Source organism: Anthonomus grandis, chromosome 7 (genome assembly GCF_022605725.1).
Source record: "Anthonomus grandis grandis chromosome 7, icAntGran1.3, whole genome shotgun sequence".
Classification (NCBI taxonomy): Eukaryota; Metazoa; Arthropoda; class Insecta; order Coleoptera; family Curculionidae; genus Anthonomus; species Anthonomus grandis.
In genome coordinates this window covers 7,104,366-7,118,772 of record NC_065552.1, presented here as the reverse complement: position 1 = coordinate 7,118,772, position 14,407 = coordinate 7,104,366, and the positions used below count along the sequence as shown (strand labels likewise).

General features: G+C 32.1%; 1 protein-coding gene across 3 annotated transcripts in view; it reads right to left on the bottom strand.

Moving 5' to 3' along the window:
- LOC126738890 (heterogeneous nuclear ribonucleoprotein A1-like) overlaps positions 1-9,285 on the bottom strand; it is an 86,249-nt gene extending 76,964 nt beyond the window's left edge. The window contains exons 1-3 of one of the 3 annotated variants that reach the window (XM_050444365.1): positions 9,118-9,285; positions 5,931-6,405; positions 2,705-3,066 (exon numbers count right to left, since the gene is read on the bottom strand). In XM_050444365.1, the coding sequence (XP_050300322.1) occupies positions 2,804-3,066; positions 5,931-6,405; positions 9,118-9,129 (750 nt within the window). In that variant the 5' untranslated portion in view covers positions 9,130-9,285 and the 3' untranslated portion in view covers positions 2,705-2,803. Of the gene's footprint in view, positions 1-2,704; positions 3,067-5,661; positions 5,869-5,930; positions 6,406-9,117 lie in introns of those variants that run through there. The other 2 variants (XM_050444366.1, XM_050444364.1) reach the window with 2 other exon arrangements.
- Between the last annotated feature and the right edge of the window lie 5,122 nt (positions 9,286-14,407).

Genomic DNA, 14,407 nt, shown 5'->3' with positions numbered 1-14,407 from the left:
AACGCATCGTGCTATGGAAAGGTCATGTCATGGGCGTCAGTTTTAGGGATCCAATCCTAAATAATGAAGTAAGGTGGAGGTCCGGTGTTGCAGATACCATAAGAAAAATCACTACATGAAAATGGAACTGGGCTGGACACATCGCAAGGGTGACAGATAACCAATGAACCAGAAGAATATTTGAATAGAGATCGAGAATTGACGTCCGTCAACAAGATAGACCAACGATATAAAACGTATCACGCTGAATTGGATCGTAGCACCGCTATGACAGATTACAAGAGGCTTATGACGAGCAGTGAATGCAATTCGGCTCATGATGATGATGATGATAACTATCTATCTTCGATCATTGTGAGGGTATTTGGGTTGGGTTGGGTTAATTCAAATGAATTTGGATTAACTTATTACTGATAATAATGAATTGCAAAAAGTAATAAGCATGGATATCAACAAGAACATGTAGCATTGGTCAGTGTCATCGCATGTTATTGAATTACTTTCAATTTGATCTTTAACTGATACGTTACCTACCTAGTTGTGTATAGTGTGTATAATAAAAAAATGTATTAAATTCAAGAAAGTGTAGAAATAACTAAGCTGTATTACTATAATTAGAGCATTGCAAAAGCTACTGCTCGATTGTTACACGCAGAAAAAATATTAGCGATATGCACGTGGCTAAATTAATAAGAAAATTTGAAGAAACTAGATCTCTATCTAATATTTGTCATCAATCTTACGCTATTGAAAAAATCGACCAGTTAGAAATAAAGCGGAGTAATAGCAGTTTGGGCTATGTAGACACTTCGCAAAACCCTAAACACTCATGGACATATTTCTTCAGGATTTCCACACCTAAGAGTACAAATAATTTTGAAGGACAATATATTTTACCCGTACAAGATAAAACTTCTGCATGAGCTTCATTTAGATTTTTATAGAAGACTTGGAGCATTGCGAGCTAATGTCCCAACGTATAATCAACACTCTAAATCTATTATTTAATATTCTTTTCTTGGATGAGTGTACGGTTTATTTAAATGGTGCTGCAAATAGACATAACTGTCGACTGATTCGAATCCATATTTGTTATGAGAAGTACACTCGCAATATCCTAAAAAAATAAATATAGAAATCATATTGTAAAACCTTTCTTTATTCCTGAAAACTTGACGAACGAGACGTACTTAAACATGTTAGAAATAAATAGTTAATTATAAAAGAAGATATTTACTTTCAACAAGATGGTGCAACACCGCAATAGGTGGCTCCAGTACGACAGTTTTTGGACACCCATTTTCCGAATAAGTGGATCGGCAGATGAGGCCCCATTGAATGGCCACCGAGATCTCCGGACCTAACTTCTTTGGATCTTTTTCTTTAAGGTTATTTGGAAAGTAAAGTTATTAGTACGAAGATATATTCCATTCAAGGTCTTCGGGAGTGGGTTACGGCTGAATGTAGACAAATAATTGAAGACATGCTTAAAAATGTGAGGAAATGATTCGAATAAAATCTTTATTTTTGCTTGGAACTAAATATGTACCGCTTTAAGGACATATACCACATTGATCTAGAGGGGTGCGACCTTATCTATAAATGATAAGGCTAAAGTAATCAGAATAGGTAAAATAGTTTTATTCGCAGATGCCACAATGAGATATGTAATTGCGAAACAATTAATGTCGTATGAAGGCATTGCATTCCTAGATTTCCATTGTTGCTTAAATTAACCCAATACAAAGTAAGCCAATTAGAAATAATCTAAAATCGAGCTATGATACTGGTTTTAAGATATAATCGTTATACTTCTATTAAATCTGATTACGAATAAATCCAATAGTGCAAGTAAAATTTTCAAAAAACCACATTGTATAAATAGTTCTCACATGCCTGTAAAAAATAAAAAATCAATTATACTGCTTGATACACATTTTTTTAAATTAAAAATATAAACAGAAAAAAACAGCTAATTTATTAATAATCCAACAATCTCCACCAATGACTTTTACAATAATTCTATTAATAAATCTGAATATCTCAGTCCAACTATTTAGCAATATTATACACCTAATGGTAAAAATGCTAAAAAACATTAAATTCTTTATGGTGGCTCCACCTGCATTCCTGTCTGTTTTTCTACGAATTGATATCTTTGTTAGATAAGGTTGAAATGTTATATAGACTACTTAGTTGGGCGTTTCCTAATAAGGGTTTGTTATTGAGATTATTTATATTAAATACTGACCTATTGTTATTTATTGCTTGATTAAAGGTTAAACTATAAACCGTTAAAAAAATGAGTGAAATAAAGTTCAAATAATTTTTTCAGGTTTCAACAAACCTAACCTAAAAGGACATTTAAGACTTAGTATGAATATTTCCAGGATGGCCTGAAAATCATGCAAGGAATGTGGCCGTAAACTGTAATTTGTTCATTCAAATCTAAATGTGCCTGGAAAGGAATGAATTTAAAACGATTGTCAGGAGAGTTTTATCATCGGGGATCAGAACTGATGATGACCTGCCTAAGAACGAAATATATGTGCTCTAATTAACTAAGTTTTATGTGCATTTAATTAATAAAAATTAGCAAATTAAATTGCGTTTTCTCTTATTGTCCAAATTTCTTATGGGCTTATGAAGAACAATGACAATCGATAATGATAAAAGGTTCTAATGACAAGAAAAAAAGACACTCTATTTTATCAATAATCTTATATTCAATAATAATTTGCTATGAAATGACTAGTAATAGGACTAGGACTATTATTCACTCATACACCAAAAACCATTACTATTACCAAATTTTGGTAATAGGTGGTAAATTTATAGGTAATGTTTCATATCCTCGATACCCCTGAATGGCTTGTAATCTATTTGAAAATCTGGATCTTTCCAGAATCCTATTGTTTCCAGATCTTCCTCTGCTGACCAATCCTTGAAACGATCTCACTCTCAAATCATCTGGCACATTTCTGGAAGTGTATTGACGAGGAGCTACCAACCGGGTTATAGGAGGAAGATTCCATCTAGATGGAACTGATGGCCTCTGTACATAACCTATAAAAGGACAGATTTATTGCTTAACAGTTTATTAAAGGAAATTATGATAGAAAAGGTAGCTTTATCTTCTGAAGATTAAGAAGAGATTGATGCAATATGAGAAGCTTACTATCCCTTAGCATTGCAGAAAGCCAGTATTTTTCTTTAATTGTCACGGAAGAATTGGTCCGAAATTACGAAATGAAAAATGAACCAACTTGTGCTCAGGTTTGGCATCTAATACTTAGAAGCAAGATGGAAATAAAGAGTGATACCTGAGAAGATAGTTGAAATTGATGCTAAATAAAAGTTCAATAAGTATCAGTCTGGGTTGCGTTAACAAATCTCTAGATCAGATGCCATGCTCCAAACATCGTTGACGTGCCCAATGGATCAGACAAATATGATAGTATCAGAACTCATCAATTATAATTAACCTTAAAGATTCCAAGGAGATCCCAATTGTTAACTTTTTGCTAAAATTGATCGAATACTTTTAATTTTACTACAGATCTACATATTGAAGATTAGCAATATCTGAGGTTTCTATTCAAATTGCAAAACATAGAGAAAGAAAGGCTAGAAAAAAACCTCTGACCTAGTTCCCACCTCCACTTTATAATATCTTGATTAATTATTAGTTTTATCAGTATCTGGAACCATTGCAGTATTAAAGTAGATTCGGATGATAATGATAAAGACAATTGAACACTATTGATTCAAAGTTCTATGTGCACATATAAGAAATACTAATTAGATGAGGCAAATCTGAATAGGGACCATAAGTCATATTCAATTATAAAGAAACCTATTCACTGTGTTGAAGATCTACTACAAAGTTTTATTTGATGACTGGCTTCTAGGACTTATTTTCACAATAGTTTCAACTTCTGACATAGCAGAGTTATCTGCTAGAGTTATCATTTCTTAGATTTCCGATTTTTGCACCTAAGGCTATTATTGATTGTAGAAAATTTGGAGAATCCATGGGTTAAAACAGAAAAGAGAGATGCAAAAAAATTATTTCTATTATGCACACTGAAAAACCATAATTCAAAGCATATAGAAAGTTAAGAAATTAAAATTATTAATCTACTTGATGATACAGTTTATAGTATTACCTGGAAGGAACTTAGATTCAATCAGCAAATTTAGTAGAGAAGAAAAAGAAAAAGAAGAAAAACAAGAAGAAGTAGAATTATTATAGGAAATATAAAAATATTTATGGAAAGTTTATAAACTTATGAGAAACTATATATCTTAATATTTGTTGGTGATAAAAAAGAATAAAATGAAGAAGAAGACAAAGCCCCAAAGGAGCAATAAAATATTGGTGTCTATAGGATCAGTCAAATATGAGAGAGCAATCATATTTAGCCTTAAAGATTCGAAGGAGATCTTTATATTTATTAATTCTCTTTTAAGTAATATTGATAGAATAATTCCAACTTTGGAGATGATAGATCAGCAATCACTTATCTGAGATTTCTATTCAAAGGCAAAAGACAGAAGTGGCTACAAAAAACCTTGGACCTAGTTCCAATTATTCACTCTATAACAACTTCATAGATGATTAGTATTATCAGTATCTGTGACCATTGTAGTAATAAAGAAGATTCAGTAAATAATGAAAAAGAGAATGAAGAACGAAACACTATTGATTCAGAATTCCTTGAGCATATATAAGTAACAATAGATGAGCCAATTCTTGTAAGGAACCATGAATCAGTTTAAATTTCAGAGAATCATATTCACTGTATCGAAGATCTACTACAAAAATTTAATTTCATATCTGGCTTCTTAGACATTTTTAGAATAATTTTACCATTAGATATAGTAGAGTTATCAGTTAAGTCGAACGCCATTACTGCAATAATATCTGACTGATACAACTTGAACTTATTGATTGAATCAGCGATTTTAGTAGAGAAGAAGAAGAAAAACAAGCTGAAGAAGAAGAAGAATTATAATAAGAAATATAAAAATATTTTTAAGAAAAGTTTATAATCTTATAAAAAACTATATTGTTTAATGTTTGTTAAAAAGGAAAAAGGCAAAGCCTCAAAGGAGCAATAAAATATCTTCATGAAAATTTAAAAAAATTATAAAAATTTATACAATATTTTTTAGTAACGTATATTTAATATTCTAGTCGGAGCTTAGTAATATTTAAATAATAACGAATCAGATTAGATCAGAGAATTTAGAATAGGAAATTCGGATGAAGAAGATTAAGCAGAATCTCGAAAATTCAGAGTTTTAATGAAGATTGGAACGGTATTTTCAGTGTAGAAATAAAGAAATTTAGGAAACGAATCATAGAGAGGATGCAGATGATGGTAAAGCAGAACATTAAAAATAACCAGTTCTGTTCTGCCTAACTAGAAATAATGAAAAAACTCCCTTAAAACCTTACAGTAAAGTACGGTTCTGTATACCTGACAAGTTGCTTCATTGCGTGCGCAGATTTGGAATAGGAATAATTTCTAGAAGCAGAATGACAGGACGGTAATGAGTTTTCTTAGAAAAATTAAAATCAGTTCCAAGAGTTTTCTTGATGAGGGCCTCTTTAGCCTTTTAACTTACTCATACATAACAGGAAAATGAAAGGCATTGTTACAAACAAGAAAATTTGTTTATTTCATTTATTAGGTACATTAATGTAGAAAAAATACATTATTTACAGAGAAACACAGAAAGAGGAGAAATAGTTACATAGTCTTTTAACTAAAATATGATTTATTTACACTAAAATATAACATAATTCTGGTGGTTGGTAGTGCTAACGAGGCCCTTACCAATGCCCATGACCTCCCCAAGCTAGAACAAGAAAAAGAAAACGTAAAGCTCAACATTATTCTATTTAGTTGAAGTAAACTCACCTCCTTCACCATGCCATTGACCATCATCACCACCCCATCCACCGTTCCAGGCACCATTGTCACCGTGCCATTGACCGTCATCATCACCACCCCATCCACCGTTCCAGGCTCCGTTATCACCGTGCCATTGACCATCATCTCCGCCCCATCCTCCGTTATTCCAGGCACCATGTCCGTGCCATTGACCGTCATCACCACCCCATCCTCCGTTGTTCCATGCGCCAAGACCAAGAGCGTCAGGGCCGATTGGTCCGTTTTTGGTGATGGCACCAGAGGGTCCTTTCAGGATGATTCCGTCACCATGACCTCCCCATCCAGCTCCGGCTCCATTCCAGCCGCCGTTCCATCCACCGGCGTTTCCAGCTCCTCTACCGTCGGGACCAATGGGACCATGAGGGGTGATTACACCTGAGGGTCCTTTCAGGATGATGCCACCACCATGGACTGAGGCGGCGAAGGCCAATGTTGCTACCACCTAGAAAGAGAAATGAGTATATAAGAAAATGAGGACGTATTGTTTATAAATGTTAATAATATAATAATTATAATAAAGTTCGAAATTCATGAAAAATTATGTTATACAACGTATACTATTCTTCGTCTTTAGAAGAAGAAGAAGAAGAAGAAAAAGATGAATATGAAGGAGGAGGAGAAGACGAAGACGAAGGAAAATACATTTAAAAATGGAAAACTTTGAAATTTCAAAACTATATTAGTTTATATAAAAAAGAGATATCTAAAAGCTCTGAGGAAGAAAAGGTAGATGCCACGGATAATAAAAGAAGAAGCCGCAAAAGAATTTATTAATAAATAGATTTAAATTTTGAGCATTTGATATTTTTTTGTAAAAACTTTCAAAGTAAGGAACTATGATGAATGAAAACTATATAGAGAAGTATAAAAGAAAAAGGCTGTATTACTAAAGTAGAAGAGAAAAATTGGATAAAATAGAGAAAGGTAAAAAAGGAAATAAGGACAATATATCAATAAAATATAAAAAAGATTTATAAATTTTATGAACTTAATTAATTTAAAGGGATTTTGGCCATAAAGAAAAAACAGTGAAAAATATTTATTTACGTTCAAATACTTAAATAAATAATTATGGATTTCTTATAATAAAATATTGAAAAAGGAAAAATCTATAAAAAAAGAATTTTGAGAAAAGTTCTATAAAATCATTTCTTTAGAAAACCTTTAGTTATTGGACAAATTTATGAAAACCTACAACAAATTTTATTACCGATTTTCTATAAGAATATATGAAAAAATTGGAAAAAATATACGGAAAAGCCTCTTTTATATTTTTGTAGAAAACTCGTTATCTCCATCGGTCTGTATATTAAATAGTTTTTTTTTAATGTAACAAGTAAGTCCCGAGACTAAGCAACTGATGACAGCTCTAACGATAAATTGATGATTTTCGGATAGTTACTAACTTTCAAACTACTTTCTGTGTTATAGTGGCTTCAGTGACAACACGTATGTGTTTTAAAGAAAAATGGAAAAAGATCTAAGTTTCGTTTAAACTCATCAATGGTTATTAATGGACACACTATGCTCGATTGAGAACAACAATTTATCGGTGGTACACTGACTTAAAATACTATCGTCCAGACACGAAGGTATTTCTGAACTCTCTAGTCGTCTAAATAAGACTTTGGTTAACTCCAAACACATAATCGTGAAATATAATCATGCGTGAGATAGCTGACGTGCTGAAGACATCAGATGCTAGTATGCGTATGAGAAAGGATTTTTTCCATCGGTATAGAAGGTGGTTAGTATTGGAGATAATATGTTCGATTGAGAACAACAATTTGTCAGTGTTACACTGATTTAAACGCTGTCATTCAGACACAAGTGAAGCTGAAATGAGATTGTTGTTGACTCCAAATACATAATCATGATGGAAAATCGCAGTAAGTAAAATTGCGTGAGATTATGAGATTGTTCACATTGAAATATGACAATAACCAAAAAAAAGTTATCAGCTGAGTGAAGAGTAGTTCGATGCTTACAAAATAATATTCGTTGATTACCTTAAAAGAGGAGAAAACATCGATAGCGATTATTATTGGACTGTTTGAAGGTGGAAGTTGCAGCCACAGATAAAGAAAAAAAAGTGCTTATAGATAAAAATTCAATGGTTTCAATTCATTTCAATTTCAGGTTTCAATGAAAAACTGATGATGCTTTTGTTGAAAGCAATGGCAATTCTCTTAATAAACAGCTATTTAATGTTGTTTTATTGATTAGTCTCGAGATATATCGATACATGGTTCAGATTTATTTTAAAGAATATCAAAAATGTATTTAAATAATGATATTTATTTGTGAATTTAAAAGGTTAAGTAAAAAATCTGATAAAATCACATATTTAGAAGTCGAAGCTTACATTTTTCAGTATTAGGGCAATAATTTTGAAATTTATATAAATACTATATGCATAGAAAAATAGAACTACTTTTATATTAACACCAGGTATTATTTTATATTAAATGTATTTTAAAAACTTATTAAATTATTAATATTAAATATCTGGTTAAGGAATGCAGTAAGCATTCTTTTTGATTTTTTGATTTGCTTCGATCTATTTATTATTTCAATTTATAATAAACATCAATACATGCATAAAATGACATATTTAAAAATATATATTTTTTATATTTTAATAGATTTGTATTTTTAAATTTAACTAAACAGAATAGAAATATAATTAAAATAATAATTTTTCACAAAAGAATACTAAATTGACCCTTAAGGGACAACAAATTAAGAGCTACGTATAAATCTATAACCTACTTTATAAAAAAAATACAAATTCCTGGAATATGAAAGTTTCAACATTCTAGAGCTATGACAAATTATAAAAGGTTTAAATTAAAAAATGAACCTAAAAATAGATGCAAATTTCGTAAAAAAAAAATCTGGAAAATAAAAGTTTATGGATTCAAGACAAAATAAGAAAATGAATAAATGATAAAAAGAGCCATAAATTATGGTAAATTTAGTTTTAGTTTATTTTATTTTTTTTTTCTTTTAGGCGATTAAAAAATTACTAGTTATTAGGATTTTAAATAAATTTATAAGAGTTTTTGAATTCCATGACGAAAAAAACTGTAAGTTTTATTTGATTTAAAATAAATTTAAAAACAAATATCCCTTAAGGTACAAACCTACTTACCAAGAACTTCATGTTAGTTAATCTAATAAGTTAAAAGACTAAACAAACTATGATTTATTCCTAGATACACCCTACTTTATATAGATCATTTAGTGACCTTCGAAGACAACAAGGAAAATGCGTTAATTCTTATACGAAATAGTTTCTTGGTTATGTACTGGGGTCATTACCATAATATTGTGTGCGGCAGTGGCGGAGCCCCTGGATTTTTTCACGGTGGGCGTCTCTTGGGTGCGTATCGATTTTACTGACAGGTTGGGTTGATTGTCGAGATTGTTGTTATTTTTTTATTAAATATTACAATAATAACAGTACTGACTTGCATTTAAACGGTTTAGGATGTTGTTTATTAAGTTAATTAAAATATAGTGTTTTGATGATTGTATACATTGATATAGCTACAAAAGGTTCTTTATGGGAAGAGATTCTTGAAGTCATTTCTTTCATAAGCTGATTAATAAAATCCATTACTTGTAGCAATTCAGTACACCAAATTTAAGTTTCAAATAAAATATTAAAATATAGTTCAGTGTAATCAGTTTTTTTTATTTGTAACTATTATTATATGTAATTTAAATGTAAATTTATTTCAAATTTTTGCTAAAGGGTATATATTTACGTATATATTTAGTAGTATATGCTTGCTACGTGTTTAAACAATTGTACCATTTTTTCTAAAAGTTTTTCTTATTTTTTAAATTAATTTAAATAAAAACTTTTGTTCTGGAAACTAAATTTTAAAATAAAAAACAGACCCATAGGAGCCATCTAATAAATATTAATAAATCTGTTTATTAACAAAAATCGAAAAATATTACAAAATGATTAATTCAATTTACCAGTAAATAAACAATAATCACAGAAGTAGTAGTATATTATTTGTACGTGATAAAGATCTAAGTCAATTAGTTCAATTTTTATTTAAGATAAGATCGAGACCACAAGCAAAAAGAACGAGACCGCAAACAAGAAGAGCGAGATAAGAAACAGGAAGATTTACTAAAGACAATTAAATCTGACCTGAAGAAGGAAAATGAAGACCTGATAAGGACCATGAAAGATAACGTAAAGAAAGAAAATGAAGACCTGATTCGAACCATGATAGATGACTTACTTAATTTAAAAAATAATCTCAAAAAGGAGCAGGAGGAACGAGACAGAAAACAAGAGGAACGAGTTTTACAACTTAAAGAAGATCTGGAGAAGAATCAGAAACAATTAATGACTAACTTTGAAGCAACAGTAGAAGAAGAATTGGAGCAAGTACAAAAAAAGATCCAAGAACTAGAGATGAAAGTAAAACGGACTCCTCTTCATCCCGATCCTGGAATGCAAACAATGATGAAAGTAAAGCCATTAAAATTCGACGGCAAAGAAGCATGGAGTACCTATTTGAATCAATTTGAGGCCGCTGCTAGGGGAAATCGCTGGGATAATAAAGAAAAGGCAATTAATCTTAAGCTAAGCCTTAGAGGAGAAGCTACAGAAATATTAAGAATGGTGCCATCTGAGGATCACTTCAATTTCGACGTACTGGTGCGTACCTTAGAGATGAGATACGCTGAAGCCCATCTACAATAAGTGTACCAGGCTCAATTGAAATCTAGAAGACAACAGGGAAGGACTCCAACAGTTTGAGGCCGATGTTGCTCGATTAGTAAATCTGGCTTACCCTTCAGCCTCAACAGAGTTCCGAAAACAAATTTCTATAAATTGTTTTATTGACGGAGTTCGAGATCCAGATACTAACAACGCTCTAAGGATGGCTCATCATAAAAGTATTTCAGAAGCTTTGGCCCATGGACTAAAGTATGAGGCAGCTTTTCAAGCAACTAGAAGGCAGATACGAATAAGACAAATCAGAACTTCGGAAAGTGATCTCGAAGACCGCCTAAAGAAGATTGAATCATTATTAGCGAGGAAACCTAAAAGACCATTGCAATGAGGAGGGGCACCTTAAACGTCAATGCCCCAAGCCTTTAAGAGATCCAAGGAACCAGAAAAACTTGAACTAGTCAGCTTTATGGGGCGCAAGCTGGCTGGGTGCTACTAAGCCCCACGTATAAGACTAAACCGGCTGCCACATCCTGGAGAGAGCTTGGTAGTACCGGGAAAAATATGCGGCCGTAAATGTGAGATGGTAGTGGATACAGGATCAAGTCATACTATCATGAAGCCGAATATCGAAGCACACTGTAGGCTTTCAGCACCACCCAATTTAATTCTGGAGTCTGCAAATGGAAAAAGGATGCTGATTCTTGGATTGCATGAAGCTACAGTCACCATTGGCTTAACAACATTCCAACAGCCAGTACTAGTGGCAGAAATCATGGATGATGTCATATTTGGATTAGATGTTATGAATGGCAGCAGTTTAAAATGGATGTATATAACCGGATATTGACGACGAAAAATGAAGAGATTTTTATGCACCACCTATATGAAGATAAAGTAAATAGCAGAGTCGTTAAATTATTTAAGGTTATTACTATACCAGCAAATTCAGAGGTGGTGGTTAATGCTACAACTGGAGGAAAAGAGGAAGAAACTGTTTTGATTGAGCCCATGGAAAACTGCAAACTATATGGTACTATGGTAATATTTACCTTTCAAGTTTGCTTAGAAAAGTAACTTTTAAGCCATTGATGCCATCCCTTTCCAGTATTTCCAGCAGTTTATAATAAAAGATGTCAAATGCATTGGCTAAATCTACAAAGACACGCAAGGCATTTTGTCCATCATCAAGAGCAATATTTATGTTGTTCGTGAGTTTAATTAAGAGTCTTTCCTTTTCAAACTTTTCTAAAGTCCAAAGTGGCCCTTGGACAAGATCCTATGGTTTTTTAAAAAAGAAATCGTTATAATTTTGACCATTTTTTTCATGATTTTACTGCCTGTATTTAATAATGAAATGGGCCTATAGTTCGATGTTAGTGATTTCTGGTCTTAAAAATGGTGCCTTTAATAAGATTACTCCATCTAAAAACATTTATTTATTATATGTATTATAAGAGGAGCAGCTAAAAAACTTTATATTATTTAAAAGCTTCGCTTCTAATTCTGTCGTTTTCAGGACTTTTAGACAATCTATGAACTTTATATCCTATTATTGATCGGTACTAAAAACAATTAGTGACTATTAGAAGGGTTTTGATAGTTTTAATTTGAAGATTGGATGATGATTTTTTTTGCCTGAGGGTCAATTCTATAGTATTAACTTTTGCTAATTTAGATTATGCAGCGCCTTCAACACATGAAGCCACTAAAAAGATTAAGACTACAAAAAAGTTTTTTTGAGGCAAATAAGAAACTTTATACTCGTTTAAGTATTTGCCATTAAAACATTCAGTAAATTTCAAACAAAAATATTAAGCTAGATATTGCACACTCAAATATGAATATTGCATTTTTTTATTATTGTCAGAGCATCGGTAGCAATTTTACCAGCTGCAGGAAATTACATTGTCTAATTTTACTGTATGTAGTAGTACCTGTAGAAAAATTTTTAAATATGATGGTGTAGTAATATACAAAAATGGTAATTTTAGGGAAAATTTTGAAATTTTAGATCAAACTTTAATTGTCCAATTTTTTAAAAGTTCTTGAGTTGGTTATAAAAAAATTATTTATCTTTTTAAAAAATACAGAAACAGCTTGATACCATATTCAAAATCAGGTTGTGACGACAATTGAAAAGGGAAAACATTCTCGGATTATTTATAAATTTTCTCCGTGATTTTGATTTTGTGGATGATGGCATTTTACTTCATAAACCTTTTACGTATGTTGTTAGAGAGTCATCATTGAGATTGTTGGCGCAAATGCTGTTAAATGCTGTTATATGAGATTCTTATGTAGATATTATGAGATTCTGATTTGTTTGCAAAGTTTTTTGCTGCAGTTTATGACAACTCTACTTATCCCATTCCTGATTCTCTGGAATTTGGTTCCCATAATATTATTGTTGGACGCCTAACTCTCTCGGAGGTATTTTCTAAGATTCAGAAATTACCTAACAAGTTTATCTGTGGGCCAGGTAATATACCTAATGTCTTTTTGAAGAACTGTATTTATACAATTAGTAGGCCTCTCCACAGTTTCATCATGCCGATATTTAAGGCTGGCAATAAGGGGATATTGCTAATTATCGTGGAGTATGTATTCAGAACTCATTGGCCAAATTGTTTGATAGTTTGCTTTGCGATCAGCTAACATTGCAATGCAAAGGAATCATTAGTGAAAAACAGTCGGGATTCTCTTCTCGGAAATCCACAACCAGCAGTTTGGTTCAATACGAGTGTGATCTGCTGGGGGCTTTGGAGGGGGGGGGATTCAGACTGATACGGTCTATACCGACTTCTCCAAGGCCTTCGACAGGGTGAACTTTGGTCTCTTGCTGGCCGAGTTATCATTTCATAGAGGTTCAAAGAGATTCTATTCTACATATAGTATCCTTAGTAAGTCCTTGCAGTATGTGAATGTAGTCAAGGATTTGGGCGTGTGGTTCGATGAGCATCTGAGATTTGTTCATCACATCTCTAAAATAACTTTAAAGGGACTAAGAGTATTAGGTGCTATAAACAGGTATAGTTCACATCTCTCTCTGCAAGTCTATAGACTCCTTTATGTCTCACTGGTTAGATCTAATCTTGAATTCTCTTCAGTAGTGTGGTCTCCTCTATATCAGAATTCAATAGATATGATTGAGAGAGTACAAGATGGATTTTTACGGTGTGCTGCACTTAGAATGGGCATTAGCTTTGACGAGTACCATCGCGAGGACATGAGAGTAAGACTTAACCTGGATACATTGGCCAACAGGCGTGTGAACGCTGATCTTTGTTTTGTCTTTAAGCTGGTTAATGGCATGATTAATGCTCTTGACCTTCTTTCTAAGGTGGGTCTCAATGTTCCAAATAGAACTCTACGCAATTTTGACCTTTATCATGTTGCACAGAACTGAATATGGCCGTCATTCACCTATCGATAGATCTCTGAGTGTCTTAAAGGCTTATAACATGGTTTTATGTAGTAGTTCACTGTCCGTTTTTAAGAATAACCTGAGCAGACTATGACTGTAATGGTGTCAACTCAGTTCCTAGATATATATATAAATATATATATATATATATTTACTTCTTCTTCTTCTTACATAACATGTAATAATCTATTTTGTACATTTATTTTGTAAAATGGGGATTCCCGTAAATTTAATAATAAATAAATAAATAAATATTATAAGCATTAAAATTTTCTTCTCAGCATTGTCGTAAAGCAGCTATTTTAACTT